The sequence below is a fragment of the Mus caroli genome, unplaced genomic scaffold (genome assembly GCF_978045245.1).
Source record: "Mus caroli unplaced genomic scaffold, Mus_caroli_1 scaffold_1, whole genome shotgun sequence".
In the NCBI taxonomy this organism is placed as follows: Eukaryota; Metazoa; Chordata; class Mammalia; order Rodentia; family Muridae; genus Mus; species Mus caroli.
In genome coordinates this window covers 39,835,379-39,849,506 of record NW_028227256.1, presented here as the reverse complement: position 1 = coordinate 39,849,506, position 14,128 = coordinate 39,835,379, and the positions used below count along the sequence as shown (strand labels likewise).

At 39.9% G+C, this 14,128-nt stretch overlaps 1 protein-coding gene across 1 annotated transcript in view; it reads right to left on the bottom strand.

Annotated features, from left to right (window-relative positions):
- Mrps9 (mitochondrial ribosomal protein S9) overlaps positions 1-14,128 on the bottom strand; it is a 60,520-nt gene that overhangs the window by 17,812 nt on the left and 28,580 nt on the right. The window contains exon 5 of the mRNA XM_021161505.2: positions 437-516. Coding sequence (XP_021017164.1) covers positions 437-516 — 80 coding nt within the window. The remainder of the gene's footprint in view (positions 1-436; positions 517-14,128) is intronic.

The following is a 14,128-nucleotide window of genomic DNA, read 5'->3' as shown; positions in this document are numbered from 1 at the left end:
TTTTTTTTCTAGTAGCAGTTTTGGGGACCACCCTCAAATTCCCATACTATGAAACAGTTCTCGGAAGGCAACAAAACAAAAATCCCCCAGTATACTGAAAAGCAAAAGCACAGTAGGACCTCACTGCTAAAGCCTGTTGTGACCTGGATTCGCTCTCACACACCGCACTGACCAATGGATGGTCCAACCTGTAATATGAGTAGCAGAAGCAAAGCAGACATAAGACTTCACAATCCTGACAGCACGCTGGTCCCGCACCTGGACAGGACTTGAAGGTGTGCGCAGGAGCACTTTCTGCATAAACACCGATGCAGCGGCTGAGGCAGCACAGGAGGTTCTCATCAGAAACCTCAGCAAGTCCTTGCCCACTGAGAGAGTTCTGACACTGAGAGAAGTCTCCAGAAGAGTTTTACAGCTTATAAATAAATATACTTACGTGCATTAATGAATAGTACGATTGTTTGCCAGTATAGAAGAGAAAATGAAATGGACGGCCATCTTCTCCCCACTGGGTTGCTAATGAAAATAAAAACAAAAACATGTCAGAGATAAACCAAACTTTGAGTCTAGCAACAGTATGGGCTACATCTGTGATTCAGATTAGCTTATCAAAAGTATCTAAAATAACAAAATTATCCATATTTAAAATGCATGTACTAGGCATATTTAATATGTAAATGCTTAGGATAGTTATTGTTTCATATTAGTTAGCAGAAAACAATGTCTGTACTTAATAAAATGTTCCATCCTGAAGAGCTATTTCATTTGTTTTAAATAAAATCTATAAGATAACACAAATCACTTTGTTAGAATAAAAGTATTTAGGATCCACATCTTTCAAATGAAAAATGACAGTCAATAGTCAGTGAGCATATTCTGAGATTTGAGGCAACCCAGCACAACACACCTGCACTGGACAGCCTGCCTGTTATATCATTTATTCCAACCCCATTGTAAGCTCCCAGAGAGAGTTGAAAACAGCCACAACATAAGGGGGAAACTCTGTGTCAAGAGAAAACAGAGAAAATCATATCCCCTGGCTTACTACATAGTATAACCCCCCCCCCCCATGTCTTTAACCTGCAGTATATGCTATAATCAGTATAACAGTGGGACCTGGTACTTCCTGGCAGTATTCACCACTGAGCCCACTCTTCAGAAATGTTTAACCTGGCTGAACATGGCTGGCTTCTCGTGACCTGTTCTTACAGCAGACACACTGACAGCTGCCGTGTGCTGTGGATCTTTGGAGGCCACAAGCTCCTGTACAACCAGGCTTCCTTTACCCTTTCCAAACAACATCCATCTCTGCCAGAACACACCCTTTAGAGCTTTGGGTTAAACTTATTTTCTTATTTTTTTTTCTGGAATTCTGTCATATTTGGGTATTCAATGTATCTAGAGTTTGTACTTGGGAAGCAGAAAGCCTTTATTTGTTTTTAAATAGTAAACATTTTTTTCTGTTGAAATACTTGTATATGCAGGACTTTTTTCTTCTCTGAGGATAATTATTATTGGATTGTAAATACACTTAAAATGGAGGAACAACACTGAATGAATGTTGAAAAGGTCTAGACTGAAAAGAACAGCCATGCGAGGTAAGGTGGCTGAACACTTTCCAGGGGCATTTTCACATGCTCCATGCTGTCTTCCACATTACCCAGTACTTGAACCTGCACTCTATACAAAGGATTCTCATTGCATAGTTCAAGTCAGTCAGAAAGTAAGCAAAACCAACAAAACCAGACAAGCATCCTGGTGATGCTAAGACCACTGTTAAGTTTGGGTAGAACCTTGAATCACAGCTCTGTGTGCATTTGTGCTCACAAATGTAGACTTCATAAACTCTATGCACACACATACATTCTTGCTAAACATACATGATTAACTCAATCTACATTATAATAGAGTTTGCGATGCAGTATTGTTACTTTGATAGACCTCACAGCTTACTGTATCACAGCAAGCATCAGAACTTAATGGTTTTCAGGTGCATCCGTTCTTAAAGCTGCCAACATGTGAGAAGCTTCCAACTCCTGACGTCTGGCTAAGCGGCACTGTCGTGGGCTGCTCTCTTATTACTTGTCTTTCTGTCTCTGCTCCGATCGGTGCAGGAAGCCACCCTCACTCTTCCTTACAAAACCCCTCACCACTTCTTAACACCTTCAAACATAATACGATCTCCCCCCAACACCTACCAACCATAGCCAATTAGTAATTTTGAAGCCAGAGCCAGATCCAATGGGACAGGCAATTCAAAAACTAGTCTAGGAAACCAGCAAGGATGTAGCTGGGCTTCAGTGACACTGTTTATCTAAGCATGAGGAGTGCCTTGGCTCACTGGCCAACACAGGGAGGGAAAAGGTAAAGAGAAACATTGGGCTATTATCTTTCTTTGCTCCCTTCCTTCTTCATCATCATCTTCTTTTCTTTTTTTCACTTATCAGGTGTTCCCTTAAGATTTTTAGCTTAATTTTCCATGAAAATCTTGTCCATGTTCCTGTAGTTCTAAGCAGAGTATGTCTGCTGTTGATACAGGCCCCTCCCATTTAGTTCCCTGTCATAGAGTTCAAAACACGTAAGTTAAATTACACAAGTAACATACTACTCTATTTGAGGGAGGGGCATAATGGTGTGTGAACCCATTCTCTGATACTCCCTGTGGATCCTACAGCTGAGCTCAGGGTATCAGGCTTGGTGGCAAGTGTCTTCCCCTGCTGAGCCATCTTGCTGGCTCTACTTGTTTTGGGTTTCAGCAGTGTAGTTGTGCAGTGAGGCTCACTGCTCACCACTTAATGATGGCTGGCCTCACCCTTGCCACTCTACTGTATGCACAGTCAGTCACACAACCCATCTCCTTTTTTGTAAACAAATATGGCATTCTATTGTATTTACACTAAACTTTTTTAGTTGCTTTTCCAGACTAATGAGTTAACACAATACTTTTACCGCCTAAATGATGGTATGATTCTAAGATTTTATTCAGGAACTTTATGATAAGTATTTAAATGGTTTCTAATAATTGCTTCATAATGTTTATACTTCCTAATCTCTGGAGTGAAAAAAGTCCTGGTTACTGTTTTTGTAGGGCACCATTTCTGACCTTAGGTATTTTACAGTGCTTACTGGCTACTTTTATTGCTTTCATTTACAAGCTGCATGCTACCCTTCACTTATTTTTCCATCCAGTTTGTTTGTTTGTTTTGGGGGGGCTAATATACAAGAATAGTTTATTTTAGAAATCAAGCCCATATCAAAGTTCATGCAGATTTTCTGGTGTCTTCTTGTCAACGAAAAGTTTTAACCTTGAAAATAATTTATGATCTTTATGTTTTCTGATTTTCTGTCATTTTGATAGCTAGGGTAAGAAAGATGTTTCAGTGGTCAAGGGCATTTGCTGCTCTTACAGAGGACTTTGCTTCCCAGCACTGACATGGCAGCTCTTCACTGTCTGTAACTCTCAGTTCCAGAGGGTCTAATGCCTTCTTCTGGCCTCCATGGGCACTGCATGAATGCAGTGACAGGAACACAAACACATTCATGTTCAAAATAAAATATTACTAGCTGTATTAGCCACTACTACTCTACAGAGTGAATTTTCTTTGACTTTTTCTTTTCTTTCTTCCTTCCTTCCTTTCTTTCTTTAAAGAGGGAGAGGCTCAAGGTTGATACAGTGCGTCTTTTTAGAGCCTAGGTTTACCTCAAACTCCTGGCAATTCTATTGCCTCAACTTTCTGAGCTTTGGGATTATAGAGGTGAGCCTCCATGTTTGACTTCAGAACCTGACACGTAATGTTGTTAATGTCTTAATCCAAATTTCATCATCTGAATACATCTGTCAATATTCTTTAAAATGGTTAAAACCCACAAATTTCCCCATGTCTACACACACACACACACACATGTATTAACATAGTTGGACTTAGTATTTTTAAGATGGTTTGTGTCTACTCAAAGAGAAAGACAGCAATTCATGAGCTATCAGACTAGTATCATATCCAATCCACAGTGATTTTTCCTTGTGTGGTTTTGGCTACTCTGATGTCACTGGGCAGCAAGATCCTCACATAATTTCCACGTTTTACATTCTACCCTGTAATCTTAATACTATGACTTCAGACACCCAAACAATAACTTCCCAGTAATGCTTTAATACAGTTTTTCATTTACGTTTTATCAGTTCCTTCCAGCAGGCAACTGTGATCTATGAACAGAACTGAACTTTCTGGTATCTTGTTACTTGTTCTAGAGTGCTGAGGTCTGAGCAGGGCCTTGCACATGCTCAGTGCACTCCATCACCCATCTACACCCAGGGCCTTGCACATGCTCAGTATACTCCATCACTTATCTGCATCCACAGCTTTTGTCTCCCGTGGCCTTGAGTTTGCCAAATGATCTGTGTGCCATTAATTTCCTTAGTTATCTGGTTTTGACTTACTCTCTTAATATAGTTTTTGTGGTTCTGGGGCTGGAACTTCATGTACTCTAGGCAAGCACTCTACAACTGAGCTGCATAAACATCCAGTCCTGCATGTTTCTTATAAGATTATAATGGTCAGGGTTCCAAATAACTGTCAATAATGTATGCTATTTCTGAATGCAATGAATTTAATGACACATTTAAAGATCTGATGTTTCTGTTTTCTTATGAAAAGTCCTACTCAAACAAGGATTCTTTACATTTCTAGTTGAAGCCTTTTTATCCAAAACAAAAGGCTCCATTTTGTTAATTGTTTTCTCTATGTAAATGTTTTCTCCTTGAATAAAAACACTTATCTTAATACATTAAGTAATGTTAAGCCATACTTAAAATTCTGAGAAAAACGTTATATTCCCTGGTAGTTTCTTAAAAATGTTCTACGTGCTCACTCAGGGGGCAGAGGCAAGTGACTCTCTCTGAATTCGAGGTTAGCCTGCTCTTCATAGAAAGTTTCAGGTTATATAAGAATATACAGTGAGACCCCCTGTTCTCCCAGGCATAGGGGTTGGGGAAGAAAGCTTCACTTTTTGGGTAAGTTATGTCCAAATTTAGTCATTATGTGATTTTGCAAGCAAACTAGAAGTCTTTGTTTTCGTTGTTGTTGTTGGTGGTGGTTTGGTTTGGTTTTGGTCAACAACAATATATACAACAACAAGTTTTCTGTTACTTCAAGGCATAATAAGAATCACTAACTGGCCCACTGCTGGGACAGTATTTTTTTTCAGCAAACCTGATAACTTGTGGCCTGGCTGGATTTTAGTTTACCCAGAATTTTCCTGATTGAGGTAACTGTGGCAATTAAACTGGTCTTTAAGCTATGTGTCTATGAGTGTGGGTCACACATTTGTACCATGAATCAGCACTGCCTGAGCCAAACTACATGCCCAGCCACTTCCTGTTAGGACATCCCTGGAAATTAAAAAGGATGGGGAAAATAACAGTTTGTGCCTTAAAAACTATTAGAAAGTTTTGAGATAAGACATGAAGCACTTAGAACTGTGAATGGCCTACTCTAACGTGCAATAAATGCCACCATTATTACTGGAAGATTTTTCTAATTAGCATGGAGTTACTGTTTCATATTTAGACAATAACAACATAGATATCTTATGTCCTTAGAGCAGTAGGTAAATACTGCCATTTAAGTGTTAACACTGGACCACAGTCAGCTTCCTGGTAAAGTGTGTGCCTGCTTGGCATACAGGAGACCCAAGGTTTAATTCACACACACAAAATAAGAGTAATAAACATAAGTAAATATTTGTAATGTTATTCTTGACTGACTTGACTGGCTTTCTCAAAGGTGATTCAGTGTTACAGCCCCTCTTTTAAATTCGCCATTATACTCATCAGCTTAATTTTTCTTTCTCAATTACTAATGACATATTTTGTACCTGCATGATATAATGACCATATTCCATAGGACTTGATGGAAGCTGTCAAATACTTACAAATAGTAGGTAATTTCAATTTTGATTCTTTAATACAACAGTGATACACTTCTATTGACCTTAAGTCAGAAAACTTAACTGATGACTTTTACTCTTGGGCCTTTGTTTATATTTTTCTCAATGTTTCACTTCACCATGCATAAGTATGTTACTATTTGGTAATCATCTGCATAGAAAACATATTCTTTGGGTTTGTGTCTATAACTACAAAACCATGACGATTTGAATTCTTTAGTCTTAGTTAACAGCACTGCTTTTTAATCTGTCAGTGCTAAGTAATTGGTACAGAAAGGCTCAAGGTCATCAAATCCACTTACTGACGACAGGCTTTTCAACATAAATTAACATTATTGTCTCACTGAATCATTTTCCAGGCCCTCCCAATTCCAGGCTGTCTAACATCAATGCTCCTTCTTGGTTCTGTCATCAACCTGCCATGTATCTTTATTTCCCCCCAATATTTTTACCACTTTACAGTACATGTGTTTTATGTTAACTCAATCTAGAAGCTTCCATCGTTCGGTAAAACAAATGGTAGTACAGTACAAGTGCCATAATTTACCCAAATTTAAATTTCTAAATACCTACAAACTGATTTATCCTATAAGAAATACAGTAAGATTGAGAACAGAGAGCAGAACTTCTGCTATTTCTAAAGAAGCATTGTTAAATACACTTAGCTGCAATGTCAGACAATTCTAGCAATAGTGGCATATTTTCAAAATTATACGTGGGCATTTTGCAGCAACAGCCTGAAGCTTTGGTGTCTATTCTATATTATTCTATATCATATTCTATCTCCTAGTAATAGTGGTACACTTTGAAGAACTCAAAAAGCCTCAGAAGGCAAAAGAGACACAACTCACACATACATAGAAGAGAACTGAGAGATAGAGAGGAACCGGTGAGAAGCCTGAGTTGCTGATGCACAAAGAAGCCAGTGAGAAAGAGAAGAATAAAACAAATTCCTGCTATTCCAATATTTATCGGGAAAGCTACAAGTTGCTGTGCCTCACTGGAGTGACTGGATCTTCAAACTTCATATAAATGTATACCTGTACACAGCATTCATTCATTTTCCCAAAATCTATTGTGAAACAAATGTTATGTAGGCTATAATTGATCATATCTAAGAATTGATAAACACGGGATCAGCGCCAGGGTAGCGGGAGCGCAGGGTTGCCTGACACCCGCCAGCTACCCACGACCCCCGCCGCAGGATTTTGGGACTGCTGGTGAGTGGAACACAGCTTCTGCTCCAATCCAATTGCGCGGGACCTGAGACTGCATTAGTTAGGGAAGCAGTAACCGGCCTGAGTAGGGCTACAGGCCTCACCCGGCCGGATCAGCGCCAGGGTAGCGGGAGCGCAGGGTGGCCTGACACCCGCCAGCTACCCAAGACACCCGCCGCAGGATTTTGGGACTGCTGGTGAGTGGAACACAGCTTCTGCTCCAGTCCAATCACGCGGGACCTGAGACTGCTCTGGTTGGGGAGAGAGAAATCCGGCCTACATAGGGCCACAACCCTCTTCCGGTCAGAAAAGCACCTGGGCAGCTGGGGCGCAGGGTCAGCTGACACTCGCCAGCTACCCACAACACCCACCACAGGATCTTAAGACTTCTGGAGAGTGGAACACAGCTTCTGCTCCAATCCAATTGCACGCAGGACCAGAGACTGCATTAGTTAGGGAAGCAGAAAAACGGCCTGAGTAGGACCACAGGCCTCTTCCGGCTGGACCAGCACCAGGGTACCGTCAGCTACCCACGACCCCCGCCGCAGGATTTAGAGACTGCTGGTGAGTGGAACACAGCTTCTGCTCCAATCTTTAAATAGTGACAACGATAACAACTAACCCCAGAGATTACCAGATGGCGAAAGGTAAACGTAATAATCTTACTAACAGGAACCAAGACCACTCACCATCATCAGAACCCAGCACCCCCACTTCGCCCAGTCCAGGGCACCCCAACACACCGGAAAAGCTAGACACGGATTTAAAAGCATATCTCCTGATGATGATAGAGGACTTCAAGAAGGACTTTAATAACACACTTAAAGAAATGCAGGAGAACACTGATAAAAAGGCAGAAGACAATAAAGAGGAAGCACAAAAATCCCTTAAAGAATTGCAGGAGAACACTGCTAAAGAGTTACAAATCCTTAAAGAAAAACATGATAACATAATCAAACAGGTAGAAGTCCTTACAGAAAAACAGGAAAACACATCCAAACAGATGATGGAAATGAACAAAACCATACTAGACCTAAAAAGGGAAGTAGACACAATAAAGAAAACCCAAAATGAGGCAACACTGGAGATAGAAACCCTAGGAAAGAAATCTGGAACCATAGATACGAGCATCAGCAACAGAATACAAGAGATGGAAGAGAGAATCTCAGGTGCAGAAGATTCCATAGAGAACATCGGCACAACAATCAAGGAAAATGTAAAATGCAAAAAGATCCTAACTCAAAACATCCAAGAAATACAGGACATAATGAGAAGACCAAACCTACGGATAATAGGAGTGGATGAGAATGAAGATTTTCAACTCAAAGGACCAGCAAACATCTTCAACAAAATTATAGAAGAAAACTTCCCAAATCTAAAGAAAGAGATGCCCATGAACATACAAGAAGCCTACAGAACTCCAAATAGACTGGACCAGAAAAGAAATACCTCCCGACACATAATAATCAGAGCAACAAATGCTCTAAATAAAGATAGAATACTAAAAGCAGTAAGAGAAAAAGGCCAAGTAACATATAAAGGCAAGCCTATCAGAATTACACCAGACTTTTCACCAGAGACTATGAAAGCCAGAAGATCCTGGACGGATGTTATACAGACACTAAAAGAACACAAATTCCAGCCCAGGCTACTATACCCAGCCAAACTCTCAATTAACATAGATGGAGAAACCAAAGTATTCCACGACAAAACCAAATTCACACATTATCTCTCCACGAATCCAGCCCTTCAAAGGATAATAACAGAAAAAAACCAATACAAGGACAGGAACCACGCCCTAGAAACAACAGGAAGGTAATCCCTCAACAAACCTAAAAGAAGACAGCCACAAGAACAAAATGCCAACTTTAACATCAAAAATAACAGGAAACAACAATTACTTTTCCTTAATATCTCTTAATATCAATGGACTCAACTCCCCGATAAAAAGACATAGACTAACAAACTGGCTACACAAACAAGACCCAACATTTTGCTGCTTACAGGAAACTCATCTCAGAGAAAAGGATAGACACTACCTCAGAATGAAAGGCTGGAAAACAATTTTCCAAGCAAATGGCATGAAGAAACAAGCTGGAGTAGCCATTCTAATATCTGATAAGATTGACTTCCAACCCAAAGTCATTAAAAAAGACAGGGAGGGACACTTCATACTCATCAAAGGTAAAATCCTCCAAGAGGAACTATCAATCCTGAATATCTATGCTCCAAATACAAAGGCAGCCACATTCATTAAAGAAACTTTAGTAAAGCTCAAAGCACACATTGCACCTCATACAATAATAGTGGGAGACTTCAACACACCACTTTCACCAATGGACAGATCATGGAAACAGAAACTAAACAGGGACACAGTGAAACTAACAGAAATTATGAATCAAATGGATCTGGCAGATATCTACAGAACATTCTATCCTAAAACAAAAGGATATACCTTCTTCTCAGCACCTCATGGTACCTTCTCCAAAATTGACCACATAATTGGTCACAAAACAGGCCTCAACAGATATAAAAATATTGAAATTGTCCCATGCATCCTATCAGATCACCATGGACTAAGGCTGATCTTCAATAACAAAATAAATAATAGAAAGCCAACCTTCACGTGGAAACTGAACAACACTCTTCTCAATGATACCTTGGTCAAGGAAGGAATAAAGAAAGAAATTAAGGACTTTTTAGAGTTCAATGAAAATGAAGCCACAACGTACCCAAACTTATGGGACGCAATGAAAGCATTTTTAAGAGGAAAACTCATAGCTCTGAGTGCCTCCAAAAGGAAACTAGAGAGAGCACACATTAGCAGCTTGACAACACACCTAAAAGCACTAGAACAAAAGGAAGCAAATTCACCCAAGAGGAGTAGACGGCAGGAAATAATCAAACTCAGGGGTGAAATCAACCAAGTGGAAACAAGAAAAACTATTCAAAGAATCAACCAATCAAGGAGCTGGTTCTTTGAGAAAATCAACAAGATAGATAAACCCTTAGCCAGACTCACTAGAGGGCACAGGGAAAGCATCCTAATTAACAAAATCAGAAATGAAAAAGGAGACATAACAACAGATCCTGAAGACATCCAAAACACCATCAGATCCTTCTACCAAAGGCTATACTCAACAAAACTGGAGAACCTGGATGAAATGGACAAGTTCCTAGACAGATACCAGGTACCAAAGCTGAATCAAGATCAGGTTAATGATCTAAACAGCCCTATATCCCCCAAAGAAATAGAAGCAGTCATTAATAGTCTCCCAACTAAAAAAAGCCCAGGACCAGATGGGTTTAGTGCAGAGTTCTATCAGACCTTCAAAGAAGATCTAATCCCAGTTCTTCACAAACTATTCCACAAAATAGAAACAGAAGGTACTCTACCCAACTCATTCTATGAAGCCACAATTACTCTGATACCTAAACCACAAAAAGACCCAACAAAGATAGAAAACTTCAGACCAATATCCCTTATGAATATTGATGCAAAAATCCTCAATAAAGTTCTTGCTAACCGAATCCAAGAACACATCAAAACAATCATCCATCCTGACCAAGTAGGTTTCATCCCAGGGATGCAGGGATGGTTCAATATACGGAAATCCATCAACGTAATCCAGTATATAAACAAACTCAAAGACAAAAACCACATGGTCATCTCCTTAGATGCGGAAAAAGCATTTGACAAGATCCAACACCCATTCATGATAAAAGTCTTGGAAAGATCAGGAATTCAAGGCCCATACCTAAACATGATAAAAGCAATCTACAGCAAACCAGTAGCCAACATCAAAGTAAATGGTCAGAAGCTTGAAGCAATCCCTCTAAAATCAGGGACTAGACAAGGCTGTCCACTTTCTCCATACCTATTCAACATTGTACTTGAAGTCCTAGCCAGAGGAATTCGACAACAAAAGGAGATCAAAGGGATACAAATTGGAAAAGATGAAGTCAAAATATCACTTTTTGCAGATGATATGATAGTATATATAAGTGACCCTAAAAATTCCACCAGAGAACTCCTAAGCCTGATAAACAGCTTCGGTGAAGTAGCTGGATATAAAATTAACTCAAACAAATCAATGGCCTTTCTCTACACAAAGAATAAACAGGCTGAGAAAGAAATTAGGGAAACAACACCCTTCTCAATAGTCACAAATAATATAAAATATCTTGGCGTGACTCTAACTAAGGAAGTGAAAGATCTGTATAATAAAAACTTCAAGTCTCTGAAGAAAGAAATTATAGAAGATCTCAGAAGATGGAAAGATCTCCCATGCTCATGGATTGGCAGGATCAACATTGTAAAAATGGCTATCTTGCCAAAAGCAATCTACAGATTCAATGCAATCCCCATCAAAATTCCAAATCAATTCTTCAACGAATTAGAAAGTGCAATCTGCAAATTCATCTGGAATAACAAAAAACCTAGGATAGCAAAAACTCTCCTCAAGGATAAAAGAACCTCTGGTGGAATCACCATGCCGGACCTAAAGCTCTACTACAGAGCAATTGTGATAAAAACTGCATGGTACTGGTATAGTGACAGACAAATAGACCAATGGAATAGAATTGAAGATCCAGAAATGAATCCACACACCTATGGTCACTTGATCTTCGACAAGGGAGCTAAAAACATCCAGTGGAAGAAAGACAGCATTTTCAACAAATGGTGCTGGCACAACTGGTTGTTAACATGTAGAAGAATGCGAATCGATCCATTCCTATCTCCTTGTACTAAGGTCAAGTCTAAGTGGATCAAGGAACTTCACATAAAACCAGAGACACTGAAACTTATAGAGGAGAAAGTGGGGAAAAGCCTTGAAGATATGGGCACAGGGGAAAAATTCCTGAATCGAACAGTAATGGCTTGTGCTGTAAGATCGAGAATTGACAAGTGGGACCTCATGAAACTACAAAGCTTCTGCAAGGCTAAAGACACCATCAATAAGACAAAAAAACCACCAACAGATTGGGAAAGGATCTTCACCTATCCTAAATCAGATAAGGGACTAATATCCAATATATATAAAGAACTCAAGAAGGTGGACTCCAGAAAGTCAAATAACCCCATTAAAAAATGGGGCTCAGAACTGAACAAAGAATTCTCACCTGAGGAATACCGAATGGCAGAGAAGCACCAGAAAAAATGTTCAACATCCTTAATCATCAGGGAAATGCAAATCAAAACAACCCTGAGATTCCACCTCACACCAGTCAGAATGGCTAAGATCAAAAATTCAGGTGACAGCAGATGCTGGCGAGGATGTGGAGAAAGTGGAACACTCCTCCATTGTTGGTGGGATTGCAAGCTTGTACAACCACTCTGGAAATCAGTCTGGCGGTTCCTCAGAAAATTGGACATAGTACTACCGGAGGATCCAGCAATACCTCTCCTGGGCATATATCCAGAAGATGTCCCAACCGGTAAAAAGGACACATGCTCCACTATGTTCATAGCAGCCCTATTTATAATAGCCAGAAGCTGGAAAGAACCCAGATGTCCCTCAACAGAGGAATGGATACAGAAATTATGGTACATTTACACAATGGAGTACTACTCAGCTATTAAAAAGAATGAATTTATGAAATTCCTAGCCAAATGGATGGACCTGGAGGGCATCATCTTGAGTGAAGTAACACAATCACAAAAGATCTCACACAATATGTATTCATTGATAAGTGGATATTAGCCCAAAACTTAGGATACCCAAGATATAAGATACAATTTGATAAACGCATGAAACTCAAGAAGAATGAAGACCAAAGTGTGGACATTGTGCACCTTCTTAGAATTGGGAACAAAACACCCATGGAAGGAGTTACAGAGACAAAGTTCGTAGCTGTGATGAAAGGATGGACCATTTAGAGACTGCTGTATCCAGGGATCCGTCCCATAATCAGCTTCTAAACGCTGACACCATTGCATACACTAGTAAGATCTTGCTGAAAGGACCCAAATATAGCTGTCTCTTGTGAGATGATGCCGGGGCCTAGCAAACACAGGAGTGGATGTTCACAGTCAGCTATTGGATGTATCACAGGGCTCCCAATGGAGAAGCTAGAGAAAGTACCCAAGGAGCTAAAGGGATCTGCAACCCTATTGTTGGAACAACATGATGTACTAACCAGAACCCTGGAGCTCTTGTCTCTAGCTGCATATGTATCGAAAGATGGCCTAGTCGGCCATCAATGGAAAAAGAGGCCCATTGGACTTGCAAACTTTATATGCCCCAATATAGGGGAATGCCAGGGCCAAAAGAATGGGAATGGGTGGGTAGGGAAGTGGGGGGCGCTATGGGGGACTTTTGGGATAGTATTGGAAATGTAATTGAGGAAAATATGTAATAAAAATAATAAAAAAAAAAAAAAAGAAAAAAAAAAAAAACAAAAAAAAAAAAAAAAAGAATTGATAAACACAGGACATTTAGAAAGAGATTTAAGATACTTGTAACAACTATAAAATAAAAGTTACTTCAAAGAGTGAGGAGAGGGTCTGAGAGATGGCTCAATGGTTAAAGCGCCTGCCGTCAAGTCTATTGACCTAGGTTTGAGCCCCAGGACACATGTGATACAAGCAGAGAAACAATTACTCCAAGTTGTCTTCCGATTTTCCATGTGTATGTGGCTTATGTATATGTCTGTTCAGAAATACACACACATGCTGAAAGGCACTTTAAGAGTGAAGTAAGCACTAGGACAGAAAGAATGAGGCTGAGGTGGAGTGTGGCCTGTGGCACAAGCTTGTCACCCCCACCTACGCAAGAGGCTAAGGCAAAAAGAGAAGAAAAGAGATTAACACTCCACATTCAGTAAAATTATGTCTCTAAAAAACGAAAACAGAAAGACTTCACATAAACAGGAGCTGCACGAGTCACCCACAGACCTACACCCCCAATTCTTCCTCATAGACGCCTAGCGGGGTACAGGATACAAGTAATTAGTGTGCCATC